Here is a 21375-nt window from a genome sequence, read left to right as displayed (position 1 = left end):
AGGGGCCCAGTTCCCCATTTGGGACAGTCTGTGGGGACTGGACTTAGACTGGTGTTGCCTCATATCCTCAGGGACACTAGCTCTGCCGCATGTCTGTGATTGAAGGCCCAGTGTTCGGGAGGTGCTGTGTCTCCCCCGTGGAGAGAACTCAGTGCTGAGTGCACCCCCGGAAGAAAAGTGGGTCAACGGGACTCCCCTGGGAGCACCTACAGGACAGCCAGGGTGTCCGACTGTCCGGTTTCCCCAGGATGCATGGGACTTTTAGTGCCGAAACGGGGACAGTTCCAGGCAAACGGGGGCGAGTTGGTCACCCCGGGGCTGATGGGTGCGAAGAAAATCTCGCAGTGGGGCTCAGAGGCCCCTGCGACGTCCTCAGTCAACCCCCCTCAACCAAGTTATACCTCATTTAAAAAATTGCGATTCAGTACTGGTATCTGACTGGCGGTACTGAGGTCCACTTCCATTTTCTACTTAGGAGCACAAGGCTCCTTTCAAGACTCCTTTGAGTCACGAAGTGCGACTCAAACTAGTTCGCATGTCCCTTGGCATTCTTGCTGCAAATGGCATCTTGCCCTGGGCGCTTGCCCTCCTCCCATCACCACCTGGGGAAGCCCTGCTCTGTCTGGAAGGTTCAGAGAAACACATGCCGGCCCATCTCAGCGCCCTCCAGACCCGCCTCTGGTTAGCGGAGTCCAAGATTGGGGACGTCGCCTTGCTGCCTCAACCCAAACACACAGCACACATGCTGAGCAGAGAACATGGGGCGTCAGGGGGACTTACAAGTGATCACAAGTCATGCCTCTGCTCCCTCGAGTTCAAGATCAATCAGAAAGATGGAAGTTTTCAAAAATCCACGCTCTCACTGGTAACAACAGATGAGAAGAGGCAGCTTAGGCCACAGGCAAGCTTTCTAATAGTTGGCCCAGCGTCAAGGCCTTAGGACCCTTCTCTGAAGGGAGGGTTGAGGGTTAGAGCGGGGAGGTTCCCCATTCCCCAGCTCTGAGATCAGGGTCCTGCACCTGTGGGCAAAGTGCCGGTTGGGGCGGAGGTGCACCAGCCACACCTCCCACGAGAGTCCTCTTCCCGTGCCCTGTGGGCTGACTCACTTCTCCCTGAGGGTTTGGGGGCAGGCAGGCACCCTGTCTCCACTCCCCAGGTTCTCACCCCAGAGCGAGGCCCCATAGACATCTGGCCGGACTCCGATAAGAAATCCATGCCCTCACACGCCCAGGAGGCCCAGGGCCAGCATTTTCTGTTCTCACTTTACTCTCCCAGTGGCTGAAGAGGACCTGTCAAGTTTTTTCTTTATGTGCATAATATGCCTGTCAAATCTTTGTTTTTTAACAATGAGAGAAAACTGGACATTTTGTTCTACAAAACCTAAGAGCAGCTTGTAGTGATTCAAAACTGGAATTTTTTTTCCATTTTATTTATTCATTTTATGACTGCTTGCATTAGGATAGTAAAAAACGAAATATTTTTCATTCCTTGTCAAAAATACGCTTACCTGTTTCTAAGACATTGCACACCGGCTCAGCACCGTCTAAAGCAATGCTGCATTGGGTGCCTGCTTCTGCGGCTGGCTCTGGGGCCGCTCTTGGGGGCCATGCTAACATGGACTTTAGCGGGGAGGCTCTGTGGGCGGAGCTTTATCTAGGCTTGTTCGTTCCCACTATGGAGCCAGAACACACCCCACAGACCTCCAGACCCCTGCATCCTCCTTCCCTAAGCAAACGTCTATTAGGTGCTTGCCTCACGCCAGGCCCTGCGCAGGGTAAGGAAATTTAACAGAACACATCCCATGTCGTGGGAAAAGGGAAACAGCAATCTGTCAGGTGAGTGCTGTGACAGGGGATCCATGGAGGGCACCAGGCCCCACAGACTCAGGAAGCCGGGCAGGCTTCCTGGAGGAGGCGACAGCTAACTCAGGTCCAGAGGCTGAGTAGGTAAAAAGGCCTGGGGCTGAAGCTGGGGATGGGAGAGGTGGTGATGTTCCAGGCAGAGAGAGCAGCATGTGCAAAGGCCCTGAGGTGAGGGAAGGCATGGCTGGTCCCCCAGCCATTGTCAGGAGCGATGGGATCTCCTTGGGGAGGCTTTCAGTGGGAGCAGGGAAGGTCCATGAGAGATGCTAAGTGTTTGGAGAGAACACGCTGGCTGGTAGGCAGAAGGGGATTTGAGGTCCGACGTGAGCCTGAGGGCTGAGAGGGGGCCTGCGCTGGGTGGTGGTTGTGGAGTGTGGTGGGTGGGGTTTTGAAACGGGAGGGGGTAGAACCAACGTTTGGGAAGTGAAGGGGGAGGAGCCGTGGCTGCTCCCAGTTCCCCAGTCAAGGTGAGCTGGGGCTCTTCCCGTTCGAGGGAAGCCCTTTCTCAGGGAGCTTGAGGCATCGGGGTGTGGGGGGCAGATCTGGGCTGGAGGGGGACGTTTCAGAGAGGGAGAGAGCATAGGGGAGGGTGGTACCCCCAGGGGAGTGCTGAGGAGAGGGGATGGGCAAGGGTGGGGTCTTTGAAAAGGGCGCCAAGAGTCCAGGACGGGCAGCCGCAGCCAGAGGAGGAGGAAGAAGGGTCTGGGCCGTCGGGAAGGGGCGCGTCCACAGGTGGGCAGCAGGCAGGCCCACGGCAGGGAGGTCGTCCGATGGCTTTAGCAACGAGGAGGTTGAATATACACATTTATACATGTTGTCAAACTGACACCCCTAAAACCTAAAACGTCCCCACAGGGCATTAGCCAGGTGTGTGGACCTCCCACCGTGTCTCAGGTGGGCTCCTCGAAAGAGACACCCACGTGCCTACACCTGAGGAACAGCGGCTTGCCTCCTGCTCACCCCCTCCCAGACCTGAGAACAGGCAGCCGGACCCCCATCACCAGCCCATGGCAGGTGCCCCCGCCCGTGCTCTCAGGCCCTCACACCCTGCACGGCCAGACCCCCTTTCACGCCTGCACCCCGTGGTGCCCCCAGCTGCTCAGACACGCCCCAGTGGCTGCAGGGGTGCAGTCCCGCAGGCTGGGTTCGAAATCCCCACTTCTCACCTGTGTGACCTTGGACAAGTGACTTAACTCAGCTGCCATGTCTTCACCTGCTAAATGGGGAGATGCTGCCTTCTCCATGGGGTGGTCATGAGGGGGCCGGACGAGGTCCCAGGCGTGAAGCCGCCAGCACAGCGCTCGGCAGGGTAGAACCCAGGGAGGCTCGCCCGCCCGGCTGCGGGGATCCCAGGGCACACACTCGCAGCCTTCCTTGTGTATCCACCACGCACACCCACAACCTCCCCCACTTACAGGCTTGCCTGGGCTCACACCCCACACCTACCTGCATGCACGTACGCACGTGTGTGTACCCACGATCCCTGTGCTAACATCTGTCGAAGCTGAAACATCGGGATGGACTTGGAAATTCCATTTCGAGGACCACCTTGGGACATGATGGGGACCCTCTCCGGGCCAGGAGCCTCCTCTTGGAGGACGGCCCCCAGGGAGCTCTTGTTCTCACTAGCTGTGCGCTCTGTCCCTGCTGTTTTCCAGTGGCTGAAGCAAATAGAGGGAACGGAGGCGGCCCTGACCCAGAAGATGCTAGACTTGGAGAAAGAGAAGGTAAGAGATGCAACCCCCTAGGAGGGAGGGGGGTTGGCAGCTCAGAGAATTCGCTTCCCAGGAAGGCTTGGCGTGTGTTTCGTATTGATTTGCAATGCATTGCTAAATTTCGCTTTTGCTCTCGTGGCTGTTCTGTGTAAGTATCATCCATTCACTCAGTTATTCACTTGATACATATTTTTGGAGCCTCTGCTATCCTGGACACTATGTCAGGATGAGGGGTTCAGTAATGAATAGCGGGGTCCCTGCCTTGTCTAGCCTGCAAGCCCTTGGGGGTGTATGCGCGGGAGCTGGCAGCGGCAGCGTCGTGTGGGAGCATTAGGGGAGGCACTTTGGTGGTAGGGGGCACATGGACCAGGGGCTCAGGCACACCAAGGTGGAGCTCCAGGCTTCACTTGCCCCTTCTTGGCCATGAGTTTGGGAGAGACACACTGGACTTTGCTTCCTCATTGCTAATGGGGTTTCCTATCTCCGCCTCGCTGGGCCATAGGGATGAGAGATACTGGACACATGGCCCGTTTTCACGCTGTGCTTGGCACACGCGGTACCTGATAAACAGTGATGCCAGCTCTTCACCAGGTGCCGTGAGTGTACAGCGGGATCCATCTTCCCCAGCCTGGGGATGTCAGAGAAGTCTTCCCAGAAGAGATGGTTCTTGAGCCTTCAAAGACCAAATCGAGTTTTCTAAGTAGAAATGAGAGGGGAAGGACCAAGGAAGAGCCTAAGGCCTGGAAGCAGCGTGTTGGGTGGGAAGAGCCCTGGGCTGAATCACCAGGCCTGGGTGTCTAGTCCCACCTCTGTCACCAGTGAACTGTGGCATCTAGGGCAAGGCTCTGGTCCTCTCTGGCCCTCTGTTTCCTCCTCTATAAAATCAAGTGGCTGCAACTGCTGAGCTTTAAACCTGAAACCCTCCGATCAGTAATAAAAAAGAGATTTGGGTTTCGGAGAGATCACGCTTTCAGGGACTGAGTGACCAGAGAGTGGGGAGGATGCGTGCAGCAGGGAGAGTAATCAGGAGGTGGGTGATGCCACTGGTGTGGGGAGGAAGAGCCACATCTGAGAACCAGCCGCATCCAGGGTCCCCCGGGATGTGACAAGAGGAATCGAGAAGGATTCCTGTAGCCCGGGGCGTGGGAACCAGGTCAGACACCTGAGAGGAAGGAAGCTGGGAGGAGCTGGGACAGGTTGATCAAGGCTCCTGGGGATTCACGCAGGAGCAAGCAGGGCAGACCTGACATCCCTTCTCACCCAAGCACCTGGCAGGTCCCCAACTCGGTGGGACCGTCACTGTCCATCAAATGTGAGAAGGTTGGCTCTGAAGAGCTGCCCGGTGATGGGTTCTCACACTGACCTTGACCTTGGGCACCTGCTCTTTTTCAGGACCTATTCAGCAGGCAGAAGGGCTACCTGGAGGAGGAGCTAGACTACCGGAAGCAAGCCCTCGACCAGGCTTACCTGGTAGGACCGGAAGTGGGTTGCATGTTCTGATTCTTTAGACTCAGCATTACCGGCTGCTCTTCCTTTTGGGGCTGACGGCACATTTGGGGTCCTTGAAATGCCGCGTGGCGCGATACCGATGCCATCTCCACATTTCGACTGGTTTCAACCCGAATGACCATACAGATGAATTGTCACTTTTTCCAAATCAGTCATGATTTTTCAAAAGCATTTAGTTAGCTTGGTGGTTTCTTTGGGCATACTTATTCAGTTCTAGTAATCATTTGAGATGAAGGAAAAGAAACTTTCTGCTTATTAATATTTCTTATTAATATTTATTTATGCTTAAAGCCCAGAGCAAGTTTTCCCGTAAATAGCAAAAAGAGACAGTCACAGAGGAACAAAGGTAAAGCCATGAGTGGAGGGTGGGTGACGATCAGAACAAGAATTACTTGTTGTGAGGTCCTGTGCAGCATTGCGCCTGGGTCACAGAACTGGTTCTGGACTTACTGGTGATGAACATGAGGTGGGACCATGCTCAGGTTCATATGGCTTTGAGGGGGCATTTCCAGGATGTCCCCACAGCAGAGCGCACTTGGAGTTCAACACCGCTCTTGCAGGAAGAAGCAGTGAGTATATAGAGTCTGGAGCAAGGCTTTGCTCAGGTCATTTGTAGCTAACATCATTTTACAGAGTGGGTTTGTACCTAAGCAATGCAGAATCAATAACTAAAAGTCCCCGTCTCCATGAAGACAGAGAGTAGGACGCTGGGCTTAGCACAGGTGGGAGATTCTGGACTTGAAGGCTGGTCCACCTCACTGCGACCCTCGAGCCTTTGTATCCAGGCTCTGAGGCTTGAATCCCCAGGGCAGGGGGCAGCAGATGGAGAAGGTCAGGACGGTTTGAGCCTCATCAAGAAGTGGCATTTTCCCATTCAATTCTTACTTCTGGGCACGTGCTGTTAAGGGCAATTTAGAAATGAAAACATACTCATCCTTTTCTTCCTTCTTTCACTTTTTTGGGTTTTCCTTGATTCTGTCCATTCTCCGTCCTTTTGCAAGCGCCCTTTGCCGCTGCACTATACACCACCTCTGTCCTTCCCTGGCCTTCCCCAGAATGTTCTGAGGAATATGATTTCAGGAGATAACGTAGAAACGTATGGCCCCCAAAGGAGGGAGAGGCTGCCGGAGAGTAAGTTTGGAAAACTCTGAGGACTTCTTGGGTCCTAAAGGATGGGCTGAGACTTCAAGAGGAACAGAGCAAGCCATGTCCAAGTTCAGTGGTTCTTGGGGGCCCTCTTTCAAGGAACATCTCGCAAGACGGGTGTTTCCCAACGCACTTTGGAAAACTTGGTGTCCGCCTTTGGCTCTCTAAGTGCCATGTGCAGAAAGGCCCTTGGGGACCCTGAGTCCAGGTTCCACAGAGGAGGCCCCTGGGCGTGCTGATCCTGCCACTGGGTAGAAATGACATTCTTACCCAAAGAATATTCCAAAGCCTCAAGTGGGCTTTCGGGCACATGACGAGATTGGAGCTGTGATCAGTGCTCGGCTGATCTGAACGGTCAGGGAAGAAAAGTCTCCAGAGGGTGGCAGTGCCGTGGCCACGGGCAGAAGGGAGGACAGCAGGTGCCAAAGTCACACCTGTGTTCCTTTGTCGTTGAGCTGAGTGAGATGGTGCAAGGCCACAGTGGAGCTTCCAGAATTGGGTGGTGGGGTCCTGGCTGGAAGCTGGCCACATGCGGGTCTCCTAGGAGCCCAGCTGCTGCAGGGGGAGGGGGCGGCCAGCAGGCACAGGCAAGCTCCGGCTCCATGTGGATCCCTTGGCTGTGTCAGTGGACAGATTCCCACCTTCTAGTTTCCCAGGGGCGACGACTAGGGTCAGGACAGGGGAATTTGATGCCTGCTGGCTAAGATCGGTCTGATGGGCCTGGAATTCCCTTGCGGGGGAGGTTAGCACAGCCATGCTGAAGCCGGGGAGGCTGCAGGAGCAGGTGGCCACAGGCACAGAGGGCCACCCGTGTGGACCCACTGCTTCAAACCTCCTCCTGCGGCTTCATAGCAATTACCATTAAAATGGGCGATTGGTCTATAGCGTCTTTGGAAGAGAAAGAGCTGTTCCTAGCAAGGGACGTGGGCGGGGATTTAGGATGGCAGAGAAGGAGATACTTCTCTCTTCTGTCCCTAGATATTCCCATGAGGTAAATGTATTTAAGTGTCTCGCCGTGAGGCTGAAAAGAAATAACTTCCTCTCATGATGAAAACTCTGAGCTTTCACAAGGATCTCCTCCCCTGGCTACTAGTCTCTCGTGTGCTCTGCTAACCAGGGGTGTCTTGCTTTTCAGAGGGAGGAGAGAGCAATGAGGACACTGTCCCCATTTGCTTGGGGTTGAAATTGCTTTTCTAACTAGGCAGCTGGATGCCAAGTGCGTGCCATTTGGGACACATTTTCCACGCTACTCGAGATAAAAGGCGAGATTTGTTCCCAAGCTGGGGGCAGTAAATTGGAAGCCAAAGACAAAAATAAAGACCAGTTGAGTCAAACCTCTCTTTGAATCACACATCTTAAGGGGCGGTTATGACTATTTCTTCTTATTGCCCTAGTCCCCTCCTGTACAGAGCACGGTGTCTTGATTGAACAGAGTTAAGAAGTGTTCTCAAAACCGTGTGCACAGGGCTGAAAGGGGCTCCCTCGCCCCCATGCCCACCCCCGAGGCCGCTGGCCGCTCTGCTCGGCCCCTGCATGCCTCCCCTCCCTGCCCAAGATCCCCCAGCTGGGCCTCGCTCGGCTGCAGTGTCCTAGGGGTTCCCGTCCACCCACCTGTGACCTCCCACTGTCTGTGTGATTTGGGCCGCTCAGAAAATCCAGGAGCTGGAGGCCACGCTGTACGATGCACTGCAGCAGGAGCCGGGGCGGCGGGCCAGCGAGGCGCTGAGCGAGGGCCAGCGGGAGGACCTGCAGGCCGCCGTGGAGAAGCTGCGCAGGCAGATCCTGCGGCAGAGCCGGGAGTTTGACAGCCAGATCCTGCGGGAGCGCATGGAGCTGCTGCAGCAGGCCCAGCAGGTAGGGGCAGGGGCCCAGCTGGGCGCCACTGGCCACCATTGGCCACCATCCCCGCTCCTCCACCCCTCCCGTCCCCTGTCGGCACACTGACACCTCTGACGGGCACAGTCGTTGGAGAGCTAGCAGGAAATCAAGTTTCCGTGAAGCAGGGAGGTCTTCCCGTGGACGCCCTCATAGCCCACAGGTGAATCCTCAGTGATGGGGAGACGCGGGGCTCTCGGGCCCACTATACCGCCAACTGTTTCTAATCACACACTTAAACAACACAGTCCCCGCCCCAGCTAAATGGTAACACAAACCAAAGCAAGGCATCCCCTCTTCCTCCGGCATTTGTGTTCTGTTTAAACTCAGGTTCTTGTAACCAGGAGGCGCGGGCTGGACGGTTTGCTTTGGGGCTGATCTTGTGATGACGGCTACTTTGAGGACTGGACCCGTAGGCTGTATTCGTTGTTACCTCTGTATTCCTAAATGTGTTTGGGGTCCTGTGCGAACGTCATGTGCTGCCGAGCGCACGGGGACCAGCTTCCCGGGACTCGTGAGGGGGACAAAGATGAGGATGCAGCAGTAGCTCTGGCATTCATTGGGCACGCACTGTTTTAGATCCTTTACCTCACGGCACTCCTGCAGGTGGGATGATTATGGCCATTTTCCTGGTGAGAAAACTGAGGCTCAGGAAGGTTTACTCACGTGCCTGAAGGTCACACAGCTCATAAGGAATCCTGTCTGTGAGGAAGGATCTAGATAACCAGTGGGGGTCGGTGTCACAGAAGGAGAGAGACAGAGACAGAGAATTGGAAGAAGGAGCAGGTAGAGAGCTGTGTCCGAAGCAGCAGAAGCCCCCATTAGGACTGAGAAGCCAAGACCCCTGGTGGGTTTGGAAGGGGTGTGGGGGGCACAGCCGACTGCATTCGATTGAGGACTGAAAGGACCGTGATGAAGGGGGAAAGGGTAACTGGAGGTTATGACGGCGAACTCTTCATTCCACACTTGATTTGGGTGAGAGGACTTCGGGCATCCCCCACGACCCTCCACCTGGGCTCCCGCGCTGCCCCGTCTGTGCCAATGTGGTCTGCTCGCCAGCTCCCGAGTGGCCTGGCTCCGATGGGCATAGCTCCTGAGCTGATATGATGTCTGGCACGTGCTAGGAATGCTGGGGACACCAGGAGGGAGAGGAGGGAGATGGAGGGGAGAGAAGGGAAAAGCATGGAGGGGGTGTGACAAGGACACTGTCACTGAACCATCTCTTTTATGGTCACATCGCTAGTGAAAAGTCCCCTGAGGTGGCCGCACCCCAGCGGGACAGATCCCGAGCATCTAGCGTGACTGGGGCTCTTCAGTCGGTGCACACAGAGTGCTGGGGGTATGGGGAGGTCCCTTCCCAGGGCGAGCTGTGAAGGTCCCGATGGAGGGCCCAGCTGAGCCAGGTTTTGAAGGTAAATAGGAAGAAGCCAGGTGGCCATTGGGGGAGCAGTGTTTCAGGCAGCAGCAGAGCAGGGGTGGTCAGCTGGAGTAGCAGTGGTTTACAACACAGACCCTGAGAAAAGGCAGCCTGGCTTTGAACCCTGTTTTCCCACTTATTGGCTGTGTGGCTTTGGACAAGTGACTTAACCTCTCTGGGTCTCACTTTCCTGAGATGGTAATAATGCCTACTCACTGGGATGCTGTAAGGTTTAAGTGAACTATTACATGGAAAGTGCTCTCAGTAAGTGTAGGCAGCGTTATTATTGCCAAGTGTAGGCTGTGAGTAGGTGTAGCAGGACGAGGGCCAGACCAGGCTAAGAGCTGGATGCTGGATTAGCTAATGCCCAGCACTGGGTGTCGTTTGCAGGACTTGCCAACTGAGTGTGAATGAAGGGGTTGATTTCATGTTCAGCAAATCCAGCTCAAAGCAGAGCATTTGTGTATCTGAACCAAAAAGTCATTACCCACCTGAGGATCCAGATCTCACGAAGGTGCTGGTTACAGTCTAAGTCCAGAAAGTGTGATGGAGGGGCCAGTGAGCATACCCTAAACCCAAAGGGCAATGCCACATGTGGCCGTGACTCCCTGAAAAGCACCATGTCCCACATACTAAGAGAAAAAGGGACTCAGGTGATTAAAAAAAAAGCAGCAGAAAGCGAGCCATGCTGGCTGTGTGGTCGATTGAGGACTAGTCTCCCTTAAAGAAGAAAATCATTTCAAATACAAGTGTTTTGGAGTGTTTGTGTAAGATCGTATGGGACCAATCACTTCCTTTTCATTTCTCTTGACCTACCTAGTAAATTGCATGTACCTAAGCATGGGGAAAGTTGACTAAGAGCGTGACCCAGGGCTGGGAGCTGCTTTTCCTTTATCTCTGGAACATTTTCAAATCAGTTGAGAATTCTGCTGAGGGTAAATGGTAGATACCCTTCCTCCCACCGAAAATGCCCTCACTCTCATTAATATGCACTGATAGGCGTCTGTCAGCCAATACCAATGACAGATGATATATCACTCTGAGGCATTAGTGAGGTAGGACATGCAAATCAGTTAGTGAGCGCCTGGTGCCTGGGAGGTGTCTAGTAAAAGGAAGACTCTCTTTATATAATTACAAACGTGGATGTTGACACCCGAGGCCGCGTTCTGTTCTGTCCACCCTGGCTACTCAAAGTGTGGTCCATGGAGCATCTCCTGGGAGCTCTTAGAAATGCAGACTCTCAGTGCCCACCCCAGACCTACTGAATAGGATTCTGTGTCTACAAGATTCCCAGGAGATTTCTGTGCAAGTTAAGTTGTTAAATGCTAGTTAGTCTGAGAGATACATGGCTGTGAGTTAGAGAGGGGTGTAAGTGTCTGTATTAGTTTACTTGGGCTGCCATAACAAAATACTACAGACTGCATGGCTTAAACAACAGAGCTAGATGTCCAAAATCAAGGCCTGGCTGATTGGGTTGCTGGGGAAGGCTCTTTTCCTGGTTTGCAGACAGCCACCTTCTCTCTGTGACCCCCACATGGCAAGGGGGATGCGGGGGGCGGATTGGGGCAAAGATGGGAGGGAGAGAGATTGTCCTTTTCTTATAAGACCACCAATCCTACCAGATTAGGGTCCCACCTATGACCTTATTAGGGCTTCAACATAAGAATTTAGAGGGGTCACAATTCAGTCCATAGCAGGTTTCCCGTTCCATTTTTGGCTTTGTAAGGAAATGAGTTCTCATGCCTTCTTCCCTGACTCAGCTCAGGTGAGCCCCTCCTCCATCACATCATGCCACAGAATCCAGGGGAAAGGTTCCACCTCCTCCCTTCTCTGGGCTCAGCTCCGGAACTGGCAGCAAGGCTACGCCCTCCTGGCCTCCTGTTCTTCGTGGGTGATTCGGAGCAACTCTAGCTCCAGGCTTTGTCTTAAGGGTCCTGTGTCACCCTGTAGGCAGAAATGCTTGGCCAAACTCTCCCAGTGTGGCACAGATGTAACCGATGATGCCATGACGTTCACAGATTCTTGCTCCCCCCTCCGAGCCCAGCATCACACGTGTAATAGCAGCAGGAAGCAGGAGCCCCAGGCAGCATCTCAGGGCCTTTGCAAAAGATGCTCAGAGTTCAGAGTACATCTGTTTTACTGGGTGTTTCCTTTAAAGGGATGGGCTGGATTTGGTTCATCCAGGTGATGCCTGGGTAGAGAGACTTTCCTTACAACAAGCCCCGTGACAGCGTGATGCTGGGGACAGAGAGACCCTCCTGTCTCGAGCTTTCATTCAACAGCGTATCACTGGGCACCAATCATGTGCTGGGCACAGGTCTGGCCGCTGGAGATGGAGCAGTGGGCAAAGTTCCTGCTTTCCTGGGGAGTGTCTTTTCATATCTCACTGAGGGGAAACAGGCAACATGCATGTAGATATCAGAAACGGTGAGTCTTGAGGCTAAAATGGTGTGAGAGGTGAGCCATTCAGCTATTTGAAGAGAGAACAGCAAGTACAAAGGCCCTGAGGTGGGAACAGGCTTATTATGCTGGAGAAAATGTTTACATTGTTCATCAGCTGTAGTTTTCAAAAGCAGTTCCCACCACATACAGAATTTTTAAAAGAGACCATCAACCCGAAACAATAGTTGTAATGAGCATTGTTAAAACCCCAGTTTGTAGAGTATCACATGACTTGTAAAACTCTTGGCTATCTAAGTGTTTGACCCAGTTTAATTGATGGGAAACAGAGGCCCAGGGGCCAAAACAACTTGATTAAGGCCAACCCACCTTTAGGAAGCAGTGGCCATTGCGCTAGGGGCCAGTTCTGAGTTCACGTCATACTAATTCCCTGAGGTTTACTACTTGTTTTTGGCAAGTGTTTGTCCTGAATTTGATAGAGTCTCCAGAAATCTGGCATTAAAAAAAATAATTTTGAAGAAGCCACATTTCCAATGGGAGAAGGGCGTTAGGAGCCTGAGAATTTCAAACATGCATCCCAGTGATTTTTTTTCCCTCCAGGAACATAAAAAACAGCATTTTAAAGCTTCGAATGGAGAGCTACGATGTGGCATTAGTAGCACAGGGTCTTGGGTCAGACAGGTCTGGATTCAAATCCCCCCGGCCCCACCCAGCGTAACCTGAGACAAGGTACTTCAGCTCTGTGAGCCTCTGGTGGGTGTCCTCATCTGCAGAATGGGGACACTGCCAGCACACATCTCAAGGGTTGAGGTCAATGGAGAATTTCTGTGAAGCATTTGGAAGAGAACCCACCATGAATTAAGCCCTGGACAGGTGTCAGCTCCTACCCGCTGGGCCTGGGCCTTTCCCACCCAGCCTGGCCTCCACTGTAGGTTCTGTCACTCACAGTAACAAGACCCCTGCTGGAGTCCCCAGCACATGCTATCAGGCAAGTGTGGTCCAGGCTGTGCTCCAGGACTGGGAAGAGGGAGAGTGAGATGCCCTTGGCCTTGTAGAGCTCACACCAGGTATAGTGAACACAGAGGCAGGCCCTGGGCAGGGGGTGGCCGTGACGGGGGTTGGGGGGTGCTGGGAGCCAGGGAGAGACCTGCTGGTGGGGGGGACCTCGACATGTACACCTGAGGGTAGGAAGGAATGGGCCCTGCCCAAAACCCCCCAAGTCTTCCCTTCATTCTTGGAAGAAGATCCCAGGTGCGTGCGCTCTGGCCGCGTGTCACCCCAGCCCTTGTGCCCAGATCCAGCCTTGCATCTGCTGTCCCCCTGCTGGGGACACATTCCTCAAATGTCACCCGAGAGCGGCTGCCCCATGGTCTTGCTTAACCAGCTGCTCCCCTGATTGACTTTTCTTCCTGTCACTTCTCACTACCCGGTCTTTGCTGACTGTCTCCCCACGAGGCTCTGAGGGCAGGGGAGCTGCCGTGTCCCAGTGCCCAGAACAATGCTGAGTGCAAGCACAGCACAGAGGCACAACACAGCACGCACAACACACAGCACACACAACACAACACAGCACACACACACAACACGGCACAGCACACACAATGCACAACACAGTAAATATAACACACAACTCTCAGCACACACAACACAACACAGCACACACACACAACACGGCACAGCACACACAATGCACAACACAGTACATATAGCACACACAGCACAGCATATGCAACACAACACGGCACAGCACACACAATGCACAACACAATACATATAACACACAACTCACAGCACACACAACACAGCACAGCACTGCCAGGCATTCTGGCAGCACTGAGCTGCATCTGACCCGGCCTGGAGCACCAGCTGCCTGCGTTGGTGGGAAGAATGCGTCCCAGTTTGCCCTGGATGGCCCCTGTCCGTTTTGCCTGCATTTGGCCCATGGGATGCAGTGATGTGACGTCATCAGCCTGGCCCCAGCGGGCATTTCAGTTTTCAAGCCCTATTAAGTAAGGGGAAAAGTGGGTGCAGGAAAAAAATCAATCAGCCCATGGTACCTTTCCCAACAGAACGATTCTGCGCATTTGCAAAATGTTCTCCCGGCATGAAGATTGGAGTCGATCCACTCATATAAACTTGCTTTGTCCTCTCCCTCCCCAGGCTTTACTCCCCAGCACCAGCTGGCCTGCACCACAGATATCTGCTGGGACCACAAGCAATTGCAGTACCACCCTCACCCCTCACTGCCCCTCCCTGCCAATCCATCCACTGCACCGCAGAAGCCTTCCTAACATGGCATAGCGCCACCCCTCCCCAAAGACCCTCCCTGGCTCCCCCGTGCCCAGAAGATGAAGTCTGGGTTGCTTAGCCTGAGCCCTGAGCCCCTGGGCCCTGTGCTCACCTCTACAAATGCACTGGCTGCCTCTCTCACGAGCTTCTCCTGCTCCATGTCACACCATTTTCATTTGCAATTTTTCTAACATCTACATACCAGGCTCTGTTCTAGGTGCTGGGGATAGAGCACTTGCTCTCATGAAGCTTATATTCCAGTGCAGGGAGACAGATCAGTGATGGCACATAGAAGGGGCTCCATAAATGTTGGTTCACTGGTGGTCACACCAACCCTCTGAGTGGGAACCATTGATGCAGTTTCACAGGTGAGGTGAGTGAGTTCTCAGAGAGGGTAAGCAACTTGCCCAAGGTCACACAGCCAGGAAGTAGCAGAGCTGGAATGTGAACCCATGTCATGAGATGACAAAGCTCTTAAGCACTGCCCCTTCCAGCCTCCCATGACTGGATGAGAGACTGACCCTAGTTATTAAAAAAATTCAGGAAAATCTAGAATGAGAATCAGCTTCTCAGGCTGAGTTTTTTTAAATAAAAATATTTATTTACTTTTTTTCCACTTAATCTTTTAAAAAAAATTTATATTGGGGTGTAGTTGATTTACAATGTTGTATTAGTTTCAGGTGTACAGCAAAGTGATTCAATTATACATATACATATATCCATTTTTTTCAGATTCTTTTCCCATATAGGTTATTACAGAATATTGAGTAGAGTTCCCTGTGCTATACAGTAGATCCTTGTTGATGATCTATTACATATATATTAGTGTGTATATGTTAATCCCAAACTCCTAATTTATCCCCCCCGCATCTTTCCCTTTTTGTAACCGTAAGTTTGTTTTCAAAGTCTGTGAATCTGTTTCTCTTTTGTAAATAAGTGCAAAAAATGGGCAGAAGATCTAAATAGACATTTCTCCAAAGAAGACATACAGATGGTCAAAAAGCACATGAAAAGATGCTTAACATCACTAATTATTAGAGAAATGCAAATCAAAACTACAATGAGGTATCACCTCACACTGGTCAGAATGGCCATCATTAAAAAGTCTACAAACAATAAATGCTGGAGAGGGTGTGGAGAAAAGGGAGCCCTCCTGCACTGTTAGTGGGAATGTAAATTGTACAGCCACTATGGAGAACAGTATGGAGGTTCCTCAAAAAAACTAAAAATAGAGCTACCATATGATCCAGCAATCCCACTCCTGGGCATATATCCAGAGAAAACCATACTTTGAAAAGATACATGCACCCCAGTGTCTATTCATAGAAGCACTGTTTACAATAGTCAAGACATGGAAGCAACCTAAATGTCCATCAACTGATGAATGGATAAAGAAGATGTGGTACATATGTACAATGGAATATTACTCAGCCATAAAAAAGAATGAAATAATGCCATTTGCAGCAAGAAGGATGAACCTAGAGATTATCATACTAAGTCAGTCCGAGAAAAACAGATATCATATGATATCACTTATATTTGGAATCTAAAAAAATGATACAAATGGACTCAGGCTGATTTTTAAAGCCCAGAAGTTGTTCCTGGGAGATTTTTGCAAATCCTTCGAAAGCTGTAAAGCATTGTCCTCCCTCCACGTGGCATTGTGATTTGCAAGGCGCTTTCCCCCAGGTCCCCATTTCACCCCCAGGATTACAGGGTCACTGTGCAGTTATTACAGAAGAGGCGTTCCACACAGAGAGATTATTTGATTACATGACTCTCCAAAGTCCACCCTCTGGTAAATTGGGGACCCGGGATCCAAGCAAGGGTCTAGCCGAGTTCTGTGCTCATTCTCAGATGCTCTCTGCCTGCCCGCCTTGCAAGGGGGTCTCTGGAGGGCGGTCACAGTCTCCCTCAGGTGGAAGAGAATTAGAAACATACTGGGTTTCTCGTCCTTTATAGAGCAGGTACTCTCTGCCGACTTTGCTATAAGTACTTTGCACAGATTCACTTGCTAAATCATCAGATGTGGGCAGCACTATTACCCCCAAGTTACAGATAAAGAAACCAAGGCCAGAGAGGCTGAACTACTTGCCCAAGGTCACATATCTGAGAGCAGAAGTATTTTTCATCTCTCTTCCGTGCCAATCCATCTTCTGTTTTGCTGCCAATGTGATCTTTCCAGAATCAAAATCTCGTTATTTCCTTACTTGAAATCCTTCATGAGTTCTCCATGACACCCCCAAATCTGTAAGTTCCTCATCGGGACATTCCAGACCCTCTGAGCTCTGCCCCCCTGCACTCCCAGCTCCCTGCACACACACACAACATTCCTTCTGCCTGGAGTTCCCTTCCCTCTTTGGCGTCTGGAAAACCACAGAGGGCTGGGTTTTGTGTTTCCTCTGGACCCCCCAGCCCACACTTCAACTCCTTACACCCCTCACCTCTGCTCAAGTGTGATCTTCCCTGAGCACCCCTATGAAATAGCACCCCATTCCTTCCTTACCTCTGCTCGACTTTCTCCATGACATCTGTATTCATCCAGGGCACCATCTATGTATTTGCGTAATACCATCGTCTGAACCTGATGGGACCACACACTCGAGGCCCCGGGCATACTGAGCCATATTTGCCGAGTGGGTGAATGTGCCCACAGTGGTGGTTCTCAGGGTGGGGTCCCCCGACCAGCAGCAACCGCATCACCTGGGGACCTGTGAGGAATACAGCTTCTCAGTCCCACCCTGAACTGCTGAGTCAGAAACCCTGGGGAAGGGCTCCTGGGACCCGTAGGGCCTCCAGGGGATGCCGATCTGAGTTTGAGAATCTGGACAGAAGGCTTCTCCGGACTGATGATGGTCCACAGGCTTAACTCGGGCTGACCTGGGTCGCCGCCCTTCAGCCCGACAGCGTTCTCCAGAGGAGTGAGGTCTCCATGTACATTCAGGGTTGGCAAGGCTGTAGCCAGCTAAGCAGCTGTCCGGGGGTATCAGCCCTTGAGGGGTATTGAAGTGCTACTGGACACATGACAATCTGGAAAAGGCTGTACTTGCCAGACCCCCTGGGTGGGATGCTGTGTGTAACTGGAAGGAACAGATGGATAAACCACCGAGGCTTGGTGTGCACCCCCAGGGGCATTCGGCAGGCGCAGAGCCAGGTAGGTGACCAACTGTCCCTGTTTCCCCGGGACTGATGAGTTTCTCAGGACTCTGGACTTTCAGTGCTAAAACCAGGAAAGTCCCAGGCAAATGGGGACAGTTTGTCATCCTAAAACCTAGCACTACGTGGGCTTCTGAGAATCTGAGTGGACGCTACAGCCACGCCCACCACTGGCACTCATCTCTGCACCAGCTCTGAGGCTCCAGCTAAATGAATCTTGGACAAGTCATTTGGTGCTGCTTCAAATCCGTGATCTTTATTAACCTGCCCCAGGCACCTCCGTGTCCTGGTCTAGTCTTGATGTTTATGTTTTGAAAAGAGTACGCGCTGTATAATTCCATTACGGTGCATTTCAAGAAGAGGCAAAATCTACTTTTAGGGACAGAGGTCAGAATAGAGTCCCATGGGGGCCTGAGGGAGCCTCCTGGGTGCTGGGGAAGCCCTCAGTCTTGATTCAGGGCGTGGAGAGACAGGCCTGCTCACGTATAAATGTCGAGCTGCCCACTTATTATTTGTATGTGTCACTGCTTATACGCCACACCACGATAAACGACGAAGAGTAAGGTTTGAACCTGGAAATGTTACTTTTTCTGATACAGAACTTAATGTGTTGCAGAGAATCCGAGAATTGGAGGATAAACTGGAGGTCCAGAAGCGACATCTGAAAGAGCTGGAGGAAAAGGTGAGTGGTGTGAGCTCAGACCAGCCCCTGGGCTTCTCTCCATGAGTCGTTCACATGGAATATTCTCTTCTCCTGTCAGTTTCATGAAACCCAAGGAATGGGCTCTGTCTCCAGCCCTCCCTTCTCTGCCCATGTCCCCCAAACTGGCAGTCCAAGAAGTAGGTAGCCCCATCAAGTACTTTTCTAGGGAAGAAAAGCACAGTCCGGGGGCTTCCCTGGTGGCGCAGTGGTTGAGAGTCCACCTGCCGATGCAGGGGACATGGGTTCGTGCCCTGGTCCGGGAAGATCCCACATGACGCGTAGCGGCTGGGCCCGTGAGCCATGGCCGCTGAGCCTGTGCATCCGGAGTCTGTGCTCCACAACGGGAGAGGCCACAACAGTGAGAGGCCCGCGTACCGCAAAAAAAGAAAAAAAAGAAAAGTACAGTCTGGGATCAACTTTGTGTGAGGGAGGAGGAGGGTGTCTATTTTTTTTTTCCACCAAAGACCTTCAGGTGAACCCCTCTGACACTACCTCACCTTCTTTTGTGAGCCGTAAACCAGCCACAGACATTGGACTCATTCACCTTGAACGACATATATGCCAAAAACCAGTGAGCGTTCTTAGAAGTCTCCTCCCGCCAGCAGGAAGTATGGCTGACACCCAGCCCCATTGTCTCCCTACGGCTATCACCATTTTAAGAGTGAGAACGTTGAGCCTGAGAAAGATTCAGACACTTGTCCATGATCCCACAGCTGGAAAGTGATACCCGGGGTCTCCAGGGATGTCACACCAGTGCCCCCGCCACACGTTGTTGGTCCAGACGGACAAATGAGTCCACACATGCGGCATCTTTGTCAGGGCACTTACCACTTCCTGTCCATCCACTAGCTTTTATTCATCTCTTTATCCAAGACAGTTCTTGCTACAGAATAGGGCATCATCGAATGTTTGCAGAATGAGTGATAGATGAGTAGAGAGAAAACCTACAACTGCACATTTTATATCGCAGAGGTATGCTCACATGTGGGAACAGGTGAAGGGCTCTGACCCCATCGGGCTGGTCCGTTGGGGACAATGTGCCCCAGGAAGCTTGAAGGGTGATGTGCCGTCACCCCGGGGAAGCAGATGCAGAAAGGGCATTTCTGGGCTTCAGGTATCTGAGGCTGGCCTTTGGAGAGAGGAAGCCGTCTCATTCCATGGACAGAGTGAGGCCAAAGTCACGAAAGCCACCAGAGAGCAGATTCAGGGCTATCTACAAATGGGATGACAGCCCGCTCTGTCTAGAGGGAATCAAATACAATGGCCCAAAGAGACAGAACAGCTCTTCAGATGGTACACCAGCTTTCTCTCCTGGGAGTCAGCTATTACACAGGTTAATTCACCTTCCTGGCATCTTCCCATCTGCACCTGGAGCCCTGGGGCCTACCAGCCTGCACAACCAGCAGCGGGGCAGCAGAGGGTCACGGCTGGAGGATTTGGGCCAGTTCTCCTGTTGGCGCCCTGGAAATCCCATGGAAATTCAATTTAAGCAGATTCCTAGAGTCCCCATCTGCTGCATGCCATCCCCCCTCCCCAGCTTCCAAGGTTATTTTGAGGAGCTGAGGGGACCTCAAGGATACTTCAAGGATTTCCCCGCGGGCACTACTGGCCTGGGCTGGTAGAAAAATAACTCCAGCCACCATGGTCAGTGGTCAGGAACTCTGTCCCTGCCATACTCCGCAGGCTGGTCTTGGCAAGGACCTCCCCTACCCCGGGCCTCAGTTTCCTCATGTAGAATATGAAAAGCTAGGTGATTCTAAATGCCCCTTCTAGCGCTAACTTCCAATGATTCTAAATTTTGTTTAAAATTTGGTGGCTGTCTGTTTGGATTTTCATTTTTTCGATAACAATTTAGGGGAGCTATTACCTTGATTTGGAAAAAAATAATGAATTCTTTTCAAAAGCCCTGGATAATGTTCAGACGTTTCACCTAATCACCAACAATTCTTTTTGAATAAAGCAAGTAATAAATAAACTAAGGGAAAAAACTCTACTCTCAAACTGACCTGTATAATTTTTCATTCCCTTAAAGCCATTTTTTTCTGCAAATTTTTTCTTTTTAAAGTAGACTCATCAAATGGCACAAAAGATTTTAAACAGTGGAATCTCTTGGGAGAGGGGGCCCTGGCAGGGATGGTATAGGGGCCGGTCCGCAGGTCGGACTGGATGACCTGTGACCTGGGTGGAATCTTCCTTGATCCTTGTATGCATGTCATGCCTGGCCTTTGGTGGGACCATCAGCTATGACTATTGGAGAGGTCTTCCTCTATATATGCTGTCCTGCCAGGTTCTTCAAGAAAGTCACACCTCTGCACCAAAAAGCCCTGGTCCATGGTGTACATCTCCCCTGTCTAAATTAGCCAGATGTTTGGGGACTGTGTAGGGACAACCCACCCTGGGTGACACATTCCACAGGATGGGTTTCTCAGGTGAAATCCACTCCTACAGCCCACTGACTTCCTGTTTCTCTTTCCAAACCCAACCCCAGTGGTGTAGTTCTTGTGAAATGCTGTCATTGAGTTCCATACTACATATCTTACATCTTTTTTTCTTTTCTTTTTTTCCCCCTCATTTTCTTTTGGTCTTATTTTATAGTTTTTGTTCCTTTTTTTGTTTTTCTCACTAGCATTCATTCTGTGGCCTTGATGACGTCAGTGAGCCAGGAACTCGGGTTGGTATCCTTTCATTTTCACTGATAAAAATGATTTTTCTAAGAAGGAGATTTCCTCCCAGCTCTGACTGTAACATTCCTTTAGGTGCCATGGAAGGTGGGCTTGTGGTAGATTGCCCCTGGTCAGGCTCACTGGCCCCGGGGCATCCGGGGGTCACTGGCGAGTTCCACCCCTGAGAGGAAGATCAGGGAGCTCTCTGTGAATAGGATCGGACAATGGGGACCTGGTTGTCCCCCTGTTGTATTTTATCTTGAGAAGGCGGTTGTGGCTTTTCCCCAAGGTTCTTTCTATTTTGGCTTCGGTTTTGGGTGCTCTCTATTGCCTGTGGGACAGTAAATTCACCGTAGGGTCCAGACCAGGGTGGGCTTCTGGGATCAGGGGTCTGCAGGAGTAGGAGGCTGATGGGCAAGTCCATGACCTGCATACAAAATGCCCAGGAAGCCTGTGTAAAGAGCCCAAGCTCCTGGCCTCTCCCCCACCACCTGCCCTGGACCCCAGGCTTGGTTTTGATGCCATCCCGGCAGCTGGTCCTTCTCTGATCGTTGGACCCTGCGTGTCTCATCCTGAGTTCCTTCTTTGGCACCCAGGCCTCCCCCATTCTCCCTGTTCTGAGTGTCCACCATGGACTGGG

At 52.0% G+C, this 21375-nt stretch overlaps 2 protein-coding genes across 2 annotated transcripts in view; one reads left to right on the top strand and one right to left on the bottom strand.

Moving 5' to 3' along the window:
• JAKMIP1 (janus kinase and microtubule interacting protein 1) overlaps positions 1 to 20718 on the top strand; it is a 70574-nt gene extending 49856 nt beyond the window's left edge. The window contains exons 16-20 of the mRNA XM_060148531.1: positions 3521 to 3589; positions 4970 to 5047; positions 7883 to 8086; positions 17986 to 18051; positions 20668 to 20718. Of these exons, the coding sequence (XP_060004514.1) occupies positions 3521 to 3589; positions 4970 to 5047; positions 7883 to 8086; positions 17986 to 18051; positions 20668 to 20718 (468 nt within the window). The remainder of the gene's footprint in view (positions 1 to 3520; positions 3590 to 4969; positions 5048 to 7882; positions 8087 to 17985; positions 18052 to 20667) is intronic.
• The window catches only part of EVC (EvC ciliary complex subunit 1), a 313725-nt gene that overhangs the window by 6687 nt on the left and 285663 nt on the right, over positions 1 to 21375 (bottom strand). The gene's annotated exons all lie outside the window — the stretch shown is intronic.

This window comes from Lagenorhynchus albirostris, chromosome 4 (genome assembly GCF_949774975.1).
Source record: "Lagenorhynchus albirostris chromosome 4, mLagAlb1.1, whole genome shotgun sequence".
Lineage (NCBI taxonomy): Eukaryota > Metazoa > Chordata > Mammalia > Artiodactyla > Delphinidae > Lagenorhynchus > Lagenorhynchus albirostris.
The sequence above is the reverse complement of the archived record's forward strand: the minus strand, read 5'-3'. Positions and strand labels throughout refer to the sequence as shown.